The sequence below is a fragment of the Gekko japonicus genome, unplaced genomic scaffold, assembly GCF_001447785.1.
Source record: "Gekko japonicus isolate JY-2015 unplaced genomic scaffold, Gekko_japonicus_V1.1 scaffold586, whole genome shotgun sequence".
Classification (NCBI taxonomy): domain Eukaryota; kingdom Metazoa; phylum Chordata; class Lepidosauria; order Squamata; family Gekkonidae; genus Gekko; species Gekko japonicus.
This window is the reverse complement of record NW_015177025.1, coordinates 521,259-536,107: the sequence shown is the minus strand read 5'-3', so window position 1 is coordinate 536,107 and position 14,849 is coordinate 521,259. Positions and strand designations below refer to the sequence as shown.

The 14,849-nt window shown below is 52.1% G+C and overlaps 1 protein-coding gene across 1 annotated transcript in view; it reads left to right on the top strand.

The window, feature by feature from the left end:
- The window catches only part of PEX14 (peroxisomal biogenesis factor 14), a 176,820-nt gene extending 162,368 nt beyond the window's left edge, over positions 1-14,452 (top strand). The window contains exons 7-9 of the mRNA XM_015427820.1: positions 2,226-2,323; positions 8,435-8,526; positions 12,437-14,452. Coding sequence (XP_015283306.1) covers positions 2,226-2,323; positions 8,435-8,526; positions 12,437-12,914 — 668 coding nt within the window. The 3' untranslated portion in view covers positions 12,915-14,452. The remainder of the gene's footprint in view (positions 1-2,225; positions 2,324-8,434; positions 8,527-12,436) is intronic.
- Positions 14,453-14,849: the final 397 nt, after the last annotated feature.

The window sequence follows — 14,849 nt, the reverse complement described above, 5'->3', positions numbered from 1 at the left end:
CCCCGCTTCCGGCCCTCATTCAGCCAGGAGGAGGCAGGAGAAGAGGGAGGGTAAGTTGCTTCCTCCCTGCCTCTCCCCACCCCTGCCTGCCTGGGGCCAGGGAGGGCCTTCACGGGGCTTCCTTGCACTCCCGCTGGCCTTGCAGGTCCACCGCCGGGCCCCTCATGGGGCTCGGCAGTGGAGCTGCAAGGCCGGCGCCGGCGGCCGGGACCGTTGGGGCCTTATGACACACTTCCGGTGATGTCAGGGGACGTGGCCTTATGACACACTTCTGGTGATGTCAGGGGGTGTGGCATATGCTAATGAGTTATGCTAATGAGTTCCCCTAGCTCTTTTTCTACGAAATGACCCCTGATAAGAAGCAAAAGGTTGGTGTGGCTGGATTACCACACTTCTGGTAACATGTGGGTGCAGCCTAATATGCTAATGAGTGGTGGTGTCATGGGTGTGGCCTAATATGCTAATGAATTCCTGCTATTGGGTATGGCCTATTATGCTAATGCGTTCCTGCTGGGCTTTTTCTACAAAAAAAGCCCTGCCCATTTTTAATGCAAGGATATTTTGCTTTGGTTGCTGGTTGCTTGCGACAGCTCTGTTGATTATATTTGTCCTGGTTAATGATGGTTTGTGTTGGTTTTTTTGAACTTCTTTCATGGGGTTGGGGGGTGAGTTGAGTAAACACGTACATCAATGGATAAGGGAGGCCTTGCGATGTGGAGAAGGATGGTAAGAAGGCAGCTGGATTGGTCTACAGAAGAAGCTCCCGAAGCAACAGTTGTGCAGTACATTATTGGAAGCAGCCCGAATGTCACAAAACCCTCAGCATGGGTTTTGAGCTTCCAAAAACTCTCTGTCAGAGTTGTGTATTTGGAACACAGCAGATTAATAAATGGCAGGGATAGGAGAACAAGACATTCTGAGGCATGATGGAGGACAGCCATAGAGGAAGGTGTTCTCACGGAGATTGGTAGGAGCGTCCACTTTTTTGTGCTTGCTTGTTGGTTATAGAATCATAGAACCACAGGATTGGAAGGGGCCGTACAGTTCTGGAGACCTCAGTTCAAAAAGGATGTGGACAGAATGGAGCGGGGGCAGAGGAGAGCGACAAGGATGATCGGGGGCCTGGAGACCAAGAAGCCCTACGGGGTAGGGCTGAGGGACTTGGGAAATATCAGTCTGGAGAACAGGAGGTTGAGGGGGGACAGGATGGTTCTCTTTAAGCGTTTGAGGGGCTGTCACTTAGAGGAGGGCAGGGAGCTGTTCGTGTTGGCAGCAGAGGAGAGGACGCGCAAGAATGGGTTTAAAGTAAGGGTGGGAAGGTACCGGCTGGATATGAGGAAGAACTTTTTTACAGTCAGAATTGTGCTGCAGAGGAATCAGCTGCCCTGGAGAGGTGGTGAGCCCCCCCTCCCCGGCTGTCTTTAAGCAGCGGCGGGACAAACCCCTGTCAGGGATGCTCTCGGCTGATCCCGCACTGAGCAGGGGGTCGGACTAGATGGCCTGCTTGTCCCCTTCCAACTCCGTGTGAATCTATGATTCTATGCCCTTCCTTAACCATGGTTTGGCGTGTGGTCTGAGCTGAGCCGTACGTGAACATACATGCACCTTTTAGCATGTCCATCCGTAGAGGGGGAAGGATAAATGAAGTGGGACGCTGCCTCGCAAGCCCTGGAAATAGATTCCTCTCCAGCCAGGTGCAGTCATGTTGTCGCCACGCATGTGTTCACGTACCTGTGAGACAGCGAGGGCGCAGCCGGGTTCGCGTTCCCTTTGCCCCGCCGCTCAAAGCGGGCACGCGTCCATCTCTCCAGGCTGAGCAGAGATCTCCTGTGCTGAGTTCTTCCGTTGGAAGCCCCCGTGCAGATAAATGATACCAAAGCTGTTTAAGTTCAGGGCGACGGTGCAAATCATAAACCGATATAATTAGAAGGGAGAGGTTTCGGACGGATATACTGTGGGCTATAGACATCTATACAAAGGGAAGATAAAGTAGAAATACTGGAGGTTAGATACAGTGCAGGTAGATTACCCACGGCGCAGATAAATTATGAGGGGTTAGAATGAGCTGACGCCCACCGATAAATCAGGTACGGGAGGAAGAGAAGCGTCTTGCGGTTTGACATCACGGAGGGGCAGGGGGGGGGGGAAGGTGTTCTGGTCCATGTACGCGCATCTGCACCAATGGTGATTTAATGAGTCTCCTGTTCTTTCCCCCCCTCCCTCAGTGACTCAACTCCAGGCAACTTTAGCCTCCGTCCAAGAACTTCTCATCCAGCAGCAGCAGAAGATACAGGAACTCACCCAAGAACTGGCAACTTCTAAGGTACTCCCACCTTTGCCCATGACCACCGACGTTTACCAGCCCACTTCCTTTCAGGGGTCTCTCTTGGAACCCCGGTGGCAGGCCCGTAGCCACAGTGGGGCTGTTCAGGGCTCCGCCCCCTTTCTTAAAGGGACAGCCCCATAAGATTTCCCAGTGAAAACCCTTTATTCCTTAGGTGTGCCAAACGGCTTTGAGATCCAGGTTGGAATCTCTGCAGCGGGAAATAGGCTTGCTGGAGGTTTAGGGAGAGGAAGGGCTTCAGTGGGGTCATATTTGCTTAAGGCAGGGGGGGAAAAGAGGCTTTCCTATTCATTGCAGCCCCACCAGAAAAAAAATTGCCCCACAAGCCAACAAATCCTGGTAAGGGGCCTGTCTGGTGATGCCTAGAAAGGAGAAGGCTTTTCAGAGCTTCCCTAGCTGCTCGGCTGGAAAACACCCCTGGTCGTGGGGGTGGGGGCGCAGCCAGGCAAGCGGCTGTTTATGCGCCCACTTCACCTTCAGTTTGGTGTGGTGGTTAGGAGCACGGACTCTAATCTGGGAGAGCCGGGTTTGATTCCCCACTCCTCCGCTCGCAGCTGCTGGTGTGACCTTGGGTCAGTCACAAGTACTCTCAGAGCTGTCCTCTCAGGAGCCGTTCTTGAAGGCACACTCTCAGCCCCGCCTACCTCACAGGGTGTCTGTTGTGGGGAGGGGAAGGGAAAGGGGTTTGTAAGCCGCTCTGATCCAAGTGAAGGGCAGGGTATAAATCCAATCTCTTCTTCTTCTTCTTCATCCCTTCCGCACAGGTTTTAATAAATCTGTAAAAGCAATAAATAAATAAAATTAAAAATTGGGGTGTATTTTGTGCAAACAGAAATCTGGCATGGAGGAAAGAAACTCCAAGTGTGAGTTTGATGGAATGACATCCAGGTGGTAAATATTATATTAGGGTCCCCAAGCCACAGGAGGTTTTCACTCCAGGTTCCCCTAGGCCAGAGCGGGAAGAGGTTGTTTCTAGTGCATAGTTCTCCCAAAATTCAGTCCAACGTCACCTTTTCTGGTTTGCATCACAAAGGAATTCTTCCGAAAGCCCCACCGCCATGGATGTAGACAGGCATCTTGGAGGATAATGGGGTGACCTTCCCAGGTTTCTGCCCCATCGATCTTTCCCTGTGAACTGGAGAAAGTGTTGATTCTCTGCCCAGGACTGCAGCGGAGTTCTCTTCTTGTATGGTCGGACCCATTCATTCTAAGGAGGGGAGCGGCTTCGTTCACAAGCACCCCTGACATTGCAGTGAACAGGGAGACGGCTTGGGCAGAAACCCTGCACGTGTTTCGGGAGCCCAAACCTGGATGAGCCATTGGCCTGATCCAGCATGGCTTCTCTCATACTCTTATGTCTGGGGCAGGGATGCTCTGTCTTCTTGGTGTTGGGGGGGGGGGCAACAGTGGGAGGGCTTCTGGAGTTCTGGCCATGCTGGTGGACCTCCTGATGGCACCTGGGTTTTGGCCACTGTGTGACACAGAGTGTTGGACTGGATGGGCCACTGCCCTGATCCAGCGTTGGCTTCTCTTATGTTCTAATTATTCTGTAAGGTGGGGCAATGTGAGCTTTGCCAAAGGTAGAAGCCTTTTTTTGTGTGTGTCCGTGTGTGCAAAAGTGAAGGGCGGCCATATTTTATAGGCGTTAATTTGGGTTCTGGACGAAATCAGGCCTGAACTCTCTCCAGAAGCGAAAATGACTAAACTGAGGCTAATGTACTTTGGTCACATTAGGAGAAGACAAGAGTCACTGGGAGAGACAGTAGCTCCAAGAAAAGTCTAAGGTGGCAGGAGAAGAGGAAGGCCCCGACATGAGATGGATGGGCTCAATCAAGGAGGCCACAAAGGCCCTCATTTTGCAAGACCCGGGCAGAGCTGTTAACAGTAGGCCATTTTGGAGGGCATTGATTTGTAGGGTCACCATAAGTGGTAATCAACTTGGCGGCACTGAACGCACCCTCAGTTTGGAAGGGGACAGAAAGGGAGAGGAGAGATCCGGTGTTCGTAGTGGTGTCCTCTTTTCCTCCCCCCCCCCCGCCCCCCGGGCAGCGCTTAGGGAGCAAAACTACAGATTGAAGACCCCATAATTCCACGTCTGGAACTTCAGGCGTTTAATTTGTCTCTGAAAAGCTACAGCAGAGAAGAGGTTGCTGATTCCCCACTCCTCCACTCTCGCCTGCTGGATGACCTTGGGCAAGCCGTAGTTCTGGCACAGCTGTCCTGGGAAAAGAGCCGTTTCTGTCAGAGCTCTCTCAGCCCCACCTGCCTGAATGTCAGGACCCACAGCAAAACAACGAAGTACACGCTTCCGGGAAGGTTTTACTTTTATTGGAAAGCCATAGATGCAGTAACATGAACACTGTTAGGAATGGCGGGTTACCTATGCACATAATAGGATATAGGGCATTCGTATACCCGATGACCTTGGGCAAGCCGTAGTTCTGGCACAGCTGTCCTGGGAAAAGAGCCGTTTCTGTCAGAGCTCTCTCAGCCCCACCTGCCTGAATGTCAGGACCCACAGCAAAACAACGAAGTACACGCTTCCAGGAATGTTTTACTTTTATTGAAAAGCCATAGATGCAGTAACAAGAACACTGTTAGTAATGGTGGGTTACCTATGCACATAATAGGATATAGGGCATTCGTATACCCCCCCCCCCCACGTAGTACCCAATTAGACGGGTTCCCGCGCGCGGGCATTTAGCTGAGAACTAACGGCTGCAGAAGCAGGGAAGGTGAGAAGCTTCCCACGAATACTAGACACATCAACTCCTCCAGTGGCCTTGAGAGATATGCGTTGCAGCGAAGAGGCAATTAAGCGCAAGGGAAGGAATAGTAAAGAGAAACCGACACCATACTTTTGGCAGCTTAGCTGACACTGATCGCTCAAGCACGCTCTCAAGGCTCGGTGCCGTTTCCCCCCCCCTTCGCAAGTATGCGCATCATCGCATACTCCATAGGGGGCCCCTCAGCGCAGAGGTGCAATTCCTCATTTATGCACGTGGGAAACCAACAGCCAAAAACACCCCCCCGACTCACCTGCAGTTGCGTCTGATCACACAGTGACGGGTTGCACCCATAGCTACAACGGGAGGTGTGACCTCGCAGCCGCGTGTCAAAATTCCTCCGGAAGAAATGGCCTTGCTTCCCCTCCGCTTCACCGGGCGCGTCTGACCGCAGCCAAAGAAACTTAAAGCAAACGGGGCGCCTTCCAACCAGATAAATGGCACAAGGGAGAAGATTTAAACTCTCCCCTTCCTCGGGCCTGTGGTCCTGACCCTACTAGCCATCTCCACCCCCCAGAGACCAGGACCGATTGGGGTTTTCTCTCTTCTGGGCATCATGCTGTCCGAAGTGAACCCGCTCAATAGGCATTCTGAGCAACTTGGGCAGTAGGAGTCCCCAGGCAACCGGGGGAGTATACCCAGGGGCCTGCATCATTTCATGTGTCCCCTAACCCGGAAGGTCCCTGGTGGCTTGGAGCCAGCCAGGAAATTAGGAAACTGTTTTGGGGGGGCATGTGACGTGTTAAGATCAAAAGCATATGGGTTGCTTTAAAAAGAAGAGCACGCTCATGCTGTGCTTTGGCGGTTCGGGGAGTCTCTGAAAAGACCCCCCTCCCCACGCTGCCTTCCCCCTTTCGTCCTTTCTTTCTTCCAAAAGTCTTTCTACTCTTAAAATGGTAGCGCCGTGTGATCGAAACCGCGTGTGTATAATATACCGAGAGAGACTTGGCTGAACTTGTAAACCGTAGGTTTAAAAAAGCTCGTGTTTTCTCAGCTGCGACGTAAGACCTGTTTTTGCTTTCTGTTTTTCAAATCTGTTTCCCAAACTACTGGTGCGCTGTAAAAAATTAAAAAGAAGTGCTTTAAGTAATTTACAAAAAGTCGACATTACATGAAAAGAAAGGGGAGGGGGGCCCGTCTCTGGGCTTAGATCTTCCACGGCAGTTTTAAAAAATGAAAAGAAGGCTGGTTTTAAAAAGCCCCAGATGTCAGATTTTATTCCTTAAAGTCCTCCAGCATCTGGCACCAGATGTGCTTTGGAAACCGGCGCCCCTTCTCAGGCCAGCGAGTGGAAGCCGCTCGCTTGTTAATGTGCCTCAGTGGCTTTTTGAGGGCCAGAACAGTGGCTCCCACATCCTTTCTGCCTCCAAGGCTGGGGGGGGAGTACGATTCCAGGGGGGGGGGCGCATCTGTGTCGACTTTGTCAGCCACCGTTTGTGACACTGCCTGGGAAGGTGCTGCCTGCCAAGCCGCCATTCATTCGCTGGGAGCCCTGGCGGAGCAGCTTAAAGAGCCCGGTTCACACTTCCGGCAGGAAAAGGCAGTGGGGATTCTAGGCTGCTCTGCTTCAGGCAAATTGTCATTTGCGTGTGTGTTTAAGGATCCCCAACACAACTCCTCCTTTTATATGTCAAGTAAACACATCAGAGAGAGAGTTTTTAGAACAGACCCCCCCCCCAATGCACTGCAGACGGTGACTGCAGCCATGAAATTAAAAGACGCCTGCTCTTTGGGAGGAAAGCGATGGCAAACCTAGACAGCATAATAAAAAGTAGAGAAATCACCCTGCCAACAAAAGTCCGCATGGTCAAAGCAATGGTATTCCCAGTAGTCATGTATGGCTGCGAGAGTTGGACCATAAGGAAGGCCGAGTGCCGAAGAATAGATGCTTTCTAATTACGGTGCTGGAGAAGACTCTTGAGAGTCCCTTGGACTGCAGAGAGATCGAATCAGTCAATCCTAAAAGAAATCAACCCTGACTGTTCCCTGGAAGGCCAGATAATGAAACTGAAGCTCAAGTACTTTGGTCACCAAATGAGAAGGGAGCCCTCACTGGAGAAGACCCTGATGCTGGGAAAGATTGAAAGTAAAAGAAGGGGATGGCAAAGGATGAGATGGTTAGACGGTATTATCGATGCAACAAACATGAAGTTGAGCAAACTCCGGAGGACAGGAGGGCCTGGCGTGATGTGGTCCATGGGGTCGCGAAGAGCCAGACTCGACTGTGCGACTGAACAACAAATCCCCCAATGCAAGCTGGAACCTTCTTACATAGGAACAAGCAACACAAACAACTTCTCTGCATGATGCAAAATTTAATCTGCGGAATTCGTGGCCCTCTCTCCTACTCTTTATCCTCACAACAACCCTGTGAGGTTGTTTAAGCCAAGAGTATGTGATTGGCCTAAGGTCACCCAGCAGGCTTCCATGCCAGAGAGAGATGATTCGAACCCGGGTCTCCCAGGTCTTAACCTGACACGCTAACCACTATACCACTCTGGCACTATCTCTACAACACTCTACAGCCAGAGAAGAGAAGAAGAGAAGAGACTGGATTTATACCCCGCTCTTCACAGAGTCTCAGAATGGCTTACAGACGCCTTTCCCTTCCCCTCCTCACAACAGACACCCTGTGAGGTAGGCGGGGCTGAGAGAGCTCTGAGAGAACTGCTCTTTCAAGGACAGCTCTGACAGAGCTATGGCTTGCCCAAGGTCATCCAGCAGCTTCAAGTGGAGGAGTGGGGAATCAAACCCAGTTTTCCCAGATTAGAGTCCTCACACTTAACCACTGCATCAAACTGGCTCTCAGTTACACCTGATAGAACCTGCAGGTTCAGAGGCAGTGTACCTCTGAATAGAGGATGCTCGGTAAAGACAGCAGGAGAGGGCCGTTAACTTCCATGCCTCTTTTTGTGGTCTTCCTAGAAACATTTGTATGTCCTCTGTTGGAAACTGAATGCTGAAGTAAACGAACTTTGAACCTGACATGGTTCGGTCTATTTCAGGTGCCAACGGCATATATTGCCTCTTTTTGATGTCTAAAAACCTTTGGCCTTTGAGAGAACTCCAGCGCGATTAACCAGGTCTTTGAACCCAGGCCTCTCTGTTCCTTATTGGACTCTCTGTCTGCTTAGCCCATGCCAGTCAGTGGGATATTTCCGCGCACACAATGTATAATTTGTTTGAGAGACCAATGCAAAACGCTTGCTGTCTTTAGAGATGAGGGCATCTTTTCTCTCGGAGACGCTTAAATTTCCCTCCCTCCCCACCGCCCCACTGATCACCACCTCTTCTTTCATACTAGACTACGACATCAACTAACTGGATCCTGGAGTCTCAGAATATCAACGAGCTGAAGTCGGAGATCTACTCACTAAAAGGACTGCTCCTAAACCGGTATGAAGCGTGTGAGATTACGGGGGCGGGGGCTCAAGGTCAGCACATTAGGCCTGGTTCACACATGCAGGAGAAGGAGGTGGCAGAACGGGCTGGATGCTGGATCTCGGCTCCGAGTGTTCCTCTAGATTAAAAATATCCACACAAATATTAAGCTTGTTTAGCAGGGAGGGAGGTTCTGCCCTTTCTGGTTTTCCGGTTTTTAACATAAAGGAGCAGGGGTCATTTCGTAGAAAAAGAGGTGCAGGAGCTCATTAGCACAACTCATTAGCATAACTTATTTGTATATGCCACACCCCCTAACATCACCGGAAGTGTGTCAGAAGGCACCACCCACCGCTCAGGCTCCACTGGACTGTTTTGGATTGCTAGCTATTGGGGGGGGGGGGCGTGCAGATCTGTCCTCGCAGAGGAGGGAGAGCTTGTACCTGAATAAAACTTGGTCTTAAAGGTGCCACTGGAGTGTTTTGGACTGGGGGGCCGGTGGAGGGGGCTCTGCAACTTACCTGGCTGCTTCTTGCTCTGACTGAGGGCTGCTGGAAGCAGGGGGTGGGGCTTGTTACATGTGCCCGCCCCCTGGGCTCCTTACTGCCGGAGATCCGCTCCTGTGCGCTCCTGCAGGAAATGACCCCTGTACAGGGGCATTCTGAAATGCGATCCTCCATCATCAGTTTGAAGTGGTGCGTTCACCTCAGGTCTCTGCTGCCTCCTTTCCCTGCACTTGTGAACCAGGCCTTAATCTGGAAGAAGCATTTGGGCAGATCACGAGAATTTGGGCAGATCATGAAACAGGAGGGCAGGAAGGGTTGCCTCAGTGCTTAGTTCTTGTGGCCCTTCTTATACACCCAGGGAAATGCGGATTGCCACTTTGGGGTCAGGAAGCCATTTTTCTGCAGGCCAGTCTGGCCAGAGATCCTGGAGGGTGTGGGTTTTGGTTTTTTGTTTTGGTTTTTTGCCCTCTTCTGGGCATAGAGGAGGGGTCACTGGGGGAGTGTGAGGGGGGGTAGCTGTGAATTTCCTGCATTGTGCAGGGGGGGTTGGACTAGATGACCCTGGAGGACCTTCCAACTCTATGATTCTCTAGGCGAGCTGCAGGCAAGCCAGTTTCCCCTCTCCTTTTTACGTTTACGGACTCTCGGCTGTTCTCAACATTCCAAGCCTCCTGTGGCATGTTCGGTTCACATTAGTCTGTTGGTCTCAGGGTAGAGGGGAAGTGTTCCTTTCTTTTTCGTCTGCTTTTACTTATAAAGCCGTATGCTTTCTGTACGAGACCCTTGCTTTGTCTGTGGTGGGTTCAGGGCCCAGCCAGTGTAGTGAGTTTGATGGGTGATTCCCTAAATTATGTCGCATGTAATATTTGGGGTGCGGCTGCCGAAGTTAAGCACCCTTTAAACCCCGCTCTTTATTTCTCCCCCACTGAACAGCACCAAAAATGTTAGCCAGTTTCTCGTGTCCTTCATGAATTTCATATCTGTTTTGACTAAAACCACTGAGAACTCACTTTCTGAAATTATTTCATAAAGTTTAATTAAAAGGGGGGGGGGAGGAAGTCAGGAAACTGAACATGGGATGCTACTAGTTACCAGAAACTGGCCAGCCGTGCGATGCAGACTGATGGTAGCTCTCAGGGTGCCGGACTAGTGAGCGTCATTGGCTCACTTCCTTTATGAACACCTGAAACTGCTGTATGCTGAGTCAGGCCGCTGCACAGTATCGTCTGCTCTGACCGGCAGTGGCTCATCCGGTTCTCGGGCTGAGAAAGTCTTCCTCATCGTTTGTTCCTTAGAATGGCTAGGTTCAAGTCCAGTGGCGCCTTCGTGACCAGCAAGGATTGTTGGTCTCTAAAGTGGTACTGGATTCAAATCTAGCTTTTCTTCTGCAGACCAACACAGTTACCCTCTAAAACTGTTCCTTAGAAGACCCTCGTTCGGGATGAGCGTGGGACTTTTCACTTGCTGAGCAACTGCTCTGCCACTGAACTACAAGCCCCTCTGTTCATCATGGGGTCCAGTTCTTAAAAGGCGTGGGGAACGAAAAGGGCACTGACCCAGCCTCCTTCGGCCGACACCCTCTGTACCTAGGAAAGCTCTTTCTTTTGCAAAACTTTGCTGCTGCCTGAAGTCACTCGGTGAGCGAAACAAGGGCAGCCGCTCTCTGCCTGCATGCACAAGTGGACATCTTGTCATTAAGAGGAAATTCATTGTCCTGGTGGTGTTTGTGTGTTTAATGCAGCTGTGGAGATAAGTGCTTTTGGGAAATATATTTGTTAAAATAAATAAATAGGCTCGGCCTCCTCAGCGGCAAAAGGAAGGGGCTGTGATGCCCGAGCCAAGAAAAGAGTCCAAATTGAATTTCCTGATAGCCTTTACGATACTGGTGAATAATGTCGGGCATTAGCTCGTTTGCATGCAGAAGAGATGGGAGCTTCAAAAGCGGCGGTCTCCCTAGGCTGGAGTTGGAAGAGGAGTTGCAGGGGGTTGAGCGGGGCTAGTTTCCCCAGCCACGTGGCCATGTGGCCTGCCACGCTAACAAGAGGGTGCCAAAACGCCACTAGCCTCCCAGACCCACACTGACAGGGCCTGCCTGCAAGCTGATTTCTGAAAGTGCTGGTGACACTGCCGCGGGCTTGCCTCCGCCCCGGCCACCGGTGGCACGGGAGGGTGGATGCAGGCAGGCCGTGTTTGTTGCCTGCTCTTGGACTTGTGCTGGTGTCCGAGACGAGTTCCTGCGGTGCTGCTGATACTGCCGAGGCTCTGCCGGCTCTGGCAAGGGTTGGGGCTATTTTATTTTGGGTTTTGTGGGAAATGTTTTTAGCTATTAATGTAAGCCACCTTGAACTACAAGGAGAAGTGGGATAGAAATGTTTTAACGAATTAATGAGTAAATAAATAAATAGACAAACCTATTGAGCTGACCATGGGGTCGAGCGTGCTTTTAGCCTGAGATATCGTTGAACGGCAGCTCTCAAAATGGCAGCCCGTACCCTAAATCAGTGGGGTTTCCACCCTGTGGCAGGATACATTCGAGGAATGTTGTTGTCCCCAGGCAAGGTATGCCCATTACCTCTACCCATGCCTCCAGCACCATCACTGAGGCTACGATCGCTTGCACCTCCTGGCTGGCAGTTCCACAGGTCCAGAAGGCAGCCATGAATGGGTGGCTATGCCCGCCACCTCCTCCCACATCACTAGCACCTGGGCACACGCTGAACCCCTGCAGCACATCAGCACCCTCCCCGTAGTTCCACATAGGTGGAGAACTGGCCCAGCCCTGCAGTTTCTTGCAAGCTTAAGAAGGTTCCCTCGATGAAATGATCAGCGATGGGCCAGCTTGCCTGTCTCTGTTGATCTTCTTCTGCTGTGCGTTACTACAGGGGAATGTGGACGTAATCTCAGGCATGAGGTTCGACAGGTCTGGCTGGTGCCCATTGAAAATGAATGTGGGAGGACAGGAAGTAGCTTGCTGGTCGCTGGTGGAGCACTGGCCCGTTTTTGATGAACCCTCTAGCACAGAGGTGGGCGAATTGTGGCCAGGGCCCACCATGGACCACAAGAACTTTTGATCAGGGAGCATCATCCCGGGAGACCTCGGCATCAGATAACGGGAATAAACTCCCTGAAGAACAGGTTGAGGGGCACGGTGAATAGAGTGGGAGAATAAGGCCTGAGTAATTTGGAGCCCTCAAAGGAAATGGAGAGCCTGTCAGGAGGGAAACTTTGCCCACCCACAATCTAGCATCCACAAACATTTGTGAGTGACTGGGGAGACCTTAGTCTGATCTCTCGAGGGCAGGGGTTAATCTCTGGCCCCCTCCTTGAAAACTCTGTCAGCAGCCCCTCTGAAGTTCTGAGTTCTAATCTCTGAGATCCTCCTTTTTAAAAAGCTGCTCCCTCTCTGCTCTTTCTCCCAGGAGGCAGTTCCCTCCCTCACCCTCTGCCCCCAAAATCCCCTCCTGGCAAATCCCGGTTAAGCCCTCCTCCCCATCGAACCCGGTCACCAACAACCACAGCACCAGCAGCGACATCTCCCCGGTCAGCAACGAGTCCAACTCCTCCTCGCCCGTCAAGGAGAACCACAGCCCCGAAGGGTCGAAGGTCAACTGCCACCTGCTGGGCACCGAGGAAGGGGGCGAGGCGGTGATCGACGTCAAGGGACAGGTGCGGATGGAGGTGCAGGGGGAGGAGGAGAAGCGGGAGGACAAAGGGAATGAGGAAGAGGAGGAGGAGGAGGAAGACGAGGAGGACGACGACGACGTCAGCCACGTGGACGAAGAAGAGTGCTTGGACGTCCAGACGGAGGACCGGCGAGGCGGGGACGGCCAGATCAACGAGCAAGTGGAGAAGCTACGGAGGCCCGAGGGGGCCAGCAACGAGAACGAGATTGACTAGTGCGGCTGGGATGGCGACTCCTGGCTGCTCCCAGCGCCTCTTGGTCATGCTCCATTCCCTGGGCCTCCTCAACGCCCAGTGATTTCCCCTGTCTCCCCCACCCCCACCCCCACCCTGTGATTCACCACGAGTACCGTTGTGATCTCCTAGCGAGCCAGGTGGCCACTGAGCCAAGCTGGGCCTGAGCAGCCCACCTCCCAGCATTGCCACCCTTTTCCCCGTCCCCGTTCTATAGAGGGTTCGGTCGCTACCCGGCCTGCACCGCGGTTAGGGGTAGTGGGGGGGGGTCTCCTTGCTAAAGACGTTCAGCCCACATCACCCCAAGCTTCCGGTCCCTTCCCACCCATTCCAGGCCCCTCTTTCGTCACCACCCGCCAAAGTCGCTAACCCAGCCAGCGTTCCATCACTGAACGCCGGGCTTCTGCCTTCTGAGGGGTCCCACAACCACCCACCACCCCTCCTCTCTCCCCGGTTGACATTTTTTCTGCATCGGCCCTCATTCCCAAGTCAGTCCCTTCCTCGTCAGACAGCCCAGCCTCGAAGAAATGTGAACGTTCCCCACCATCACCACCTTGTATCTACCCACCCCCCCTTTCCTAGTGTTCCGGGGACACAGGAAAGCATCTAGAGCTCCATAGCCGATTGACTTGCTGTTTGCTCTGTGAAAACTAGATTTGATCTGAGCCCCACGTTGAGGATTCTGGGGGCCAAGTCTCCTTCATGAGTGGCCGGTCAGCTCCGCAGCCCCCACTTTCTATTACCCATCATGCCTTCTTTCCTCACTCTAACTCAGTTCTCTGTCTGCCTCCCCGCCCTTGCCGGCATTCTGAAATTTCTCTTTCTAGCAAGGGGGGGAGAAGAGGAGGGGGGAACCATGCCGCCCCAGCTGCACCTTAAGGGGGGCGGGAGGTGTCCGTGATTTGGGGTCCTGGTCCCCAGCTGCTAACCCTACACTACACCCTGTGGTCGAAATGATTTTCCCTGCGGGGAAAGGAAACCAAATTGAATGATTATTTGCTTACCCTTCCCCCCTCAGTCCCCAGTTTGGACCTGCGCCATGGCCCCTGGGAAGTGTCGGCTCAGTTCTCGGTGCTGATGACGGGCCTCTGGGTCCGTCGAACGAAAAGGAGAAACGCCCACCACACGAGGCTCAATTTTCCAAGGACCAAGTGCTCTTCTCCTAACAAAATTCCATGGTGGAGACCTATTTCTCGAACCTCTGTCCCTTTCCCCTGTGACGCCCGCTCACTTCCCCTCACTTTTGCCTTATCGGGTAGAGAAAATGGCAACAGACCACTGGCTTTGGGAAGCCCTCGTTTTGCGGCGGCGTATTCTCGGCCGATCCGACTAGCCGTGTCTGATTCCTGTTCACTTCTTGAGGGAAGAGCCTCAGTTCCTGCAACGTCTCAAGTCTCACAACCTCCTCGACTCTCACTAAGAGGAAAGCAGAAACGTGCTCATCCATGTGATCATGTATAGAATTCAAATATAAAATATGATTGTATATAATTGTAATAAATATGAGTTACCACTATTTAACGCCAGGCTGTTGCGACTGTGGTTTTTCTTTTGCGTTCGGTTGTCTCTTTTTCTCCGTTGGAAAGAGGGGCGGATGAAGGGAAGCGGTCGGACGGATTCCAGAACTGTAGCCTTTTTAAACATATATATAAGTTAATTGCCATGAAAGTAAACAGTCTCTGTGTTCCGACCGTTCTAGTTCCATATTCTTCATTTATGGGGCAGTTTACACGGGGGAGGTTGAACAAACCCTTTACTCTCTCCTCCCAAAAGGCACTTCTGGCTGTGTTCATGTAAACAATTGCCTTTAGCCCCCGGGGAAGCAGCGAGCATTATCGAATTGCCAAAGAAATGCCCCAAATACAAGGGAACAGCTTGTTTGGGAGAAGAGGCCGCGTGGTACAGAATATTTTTCTG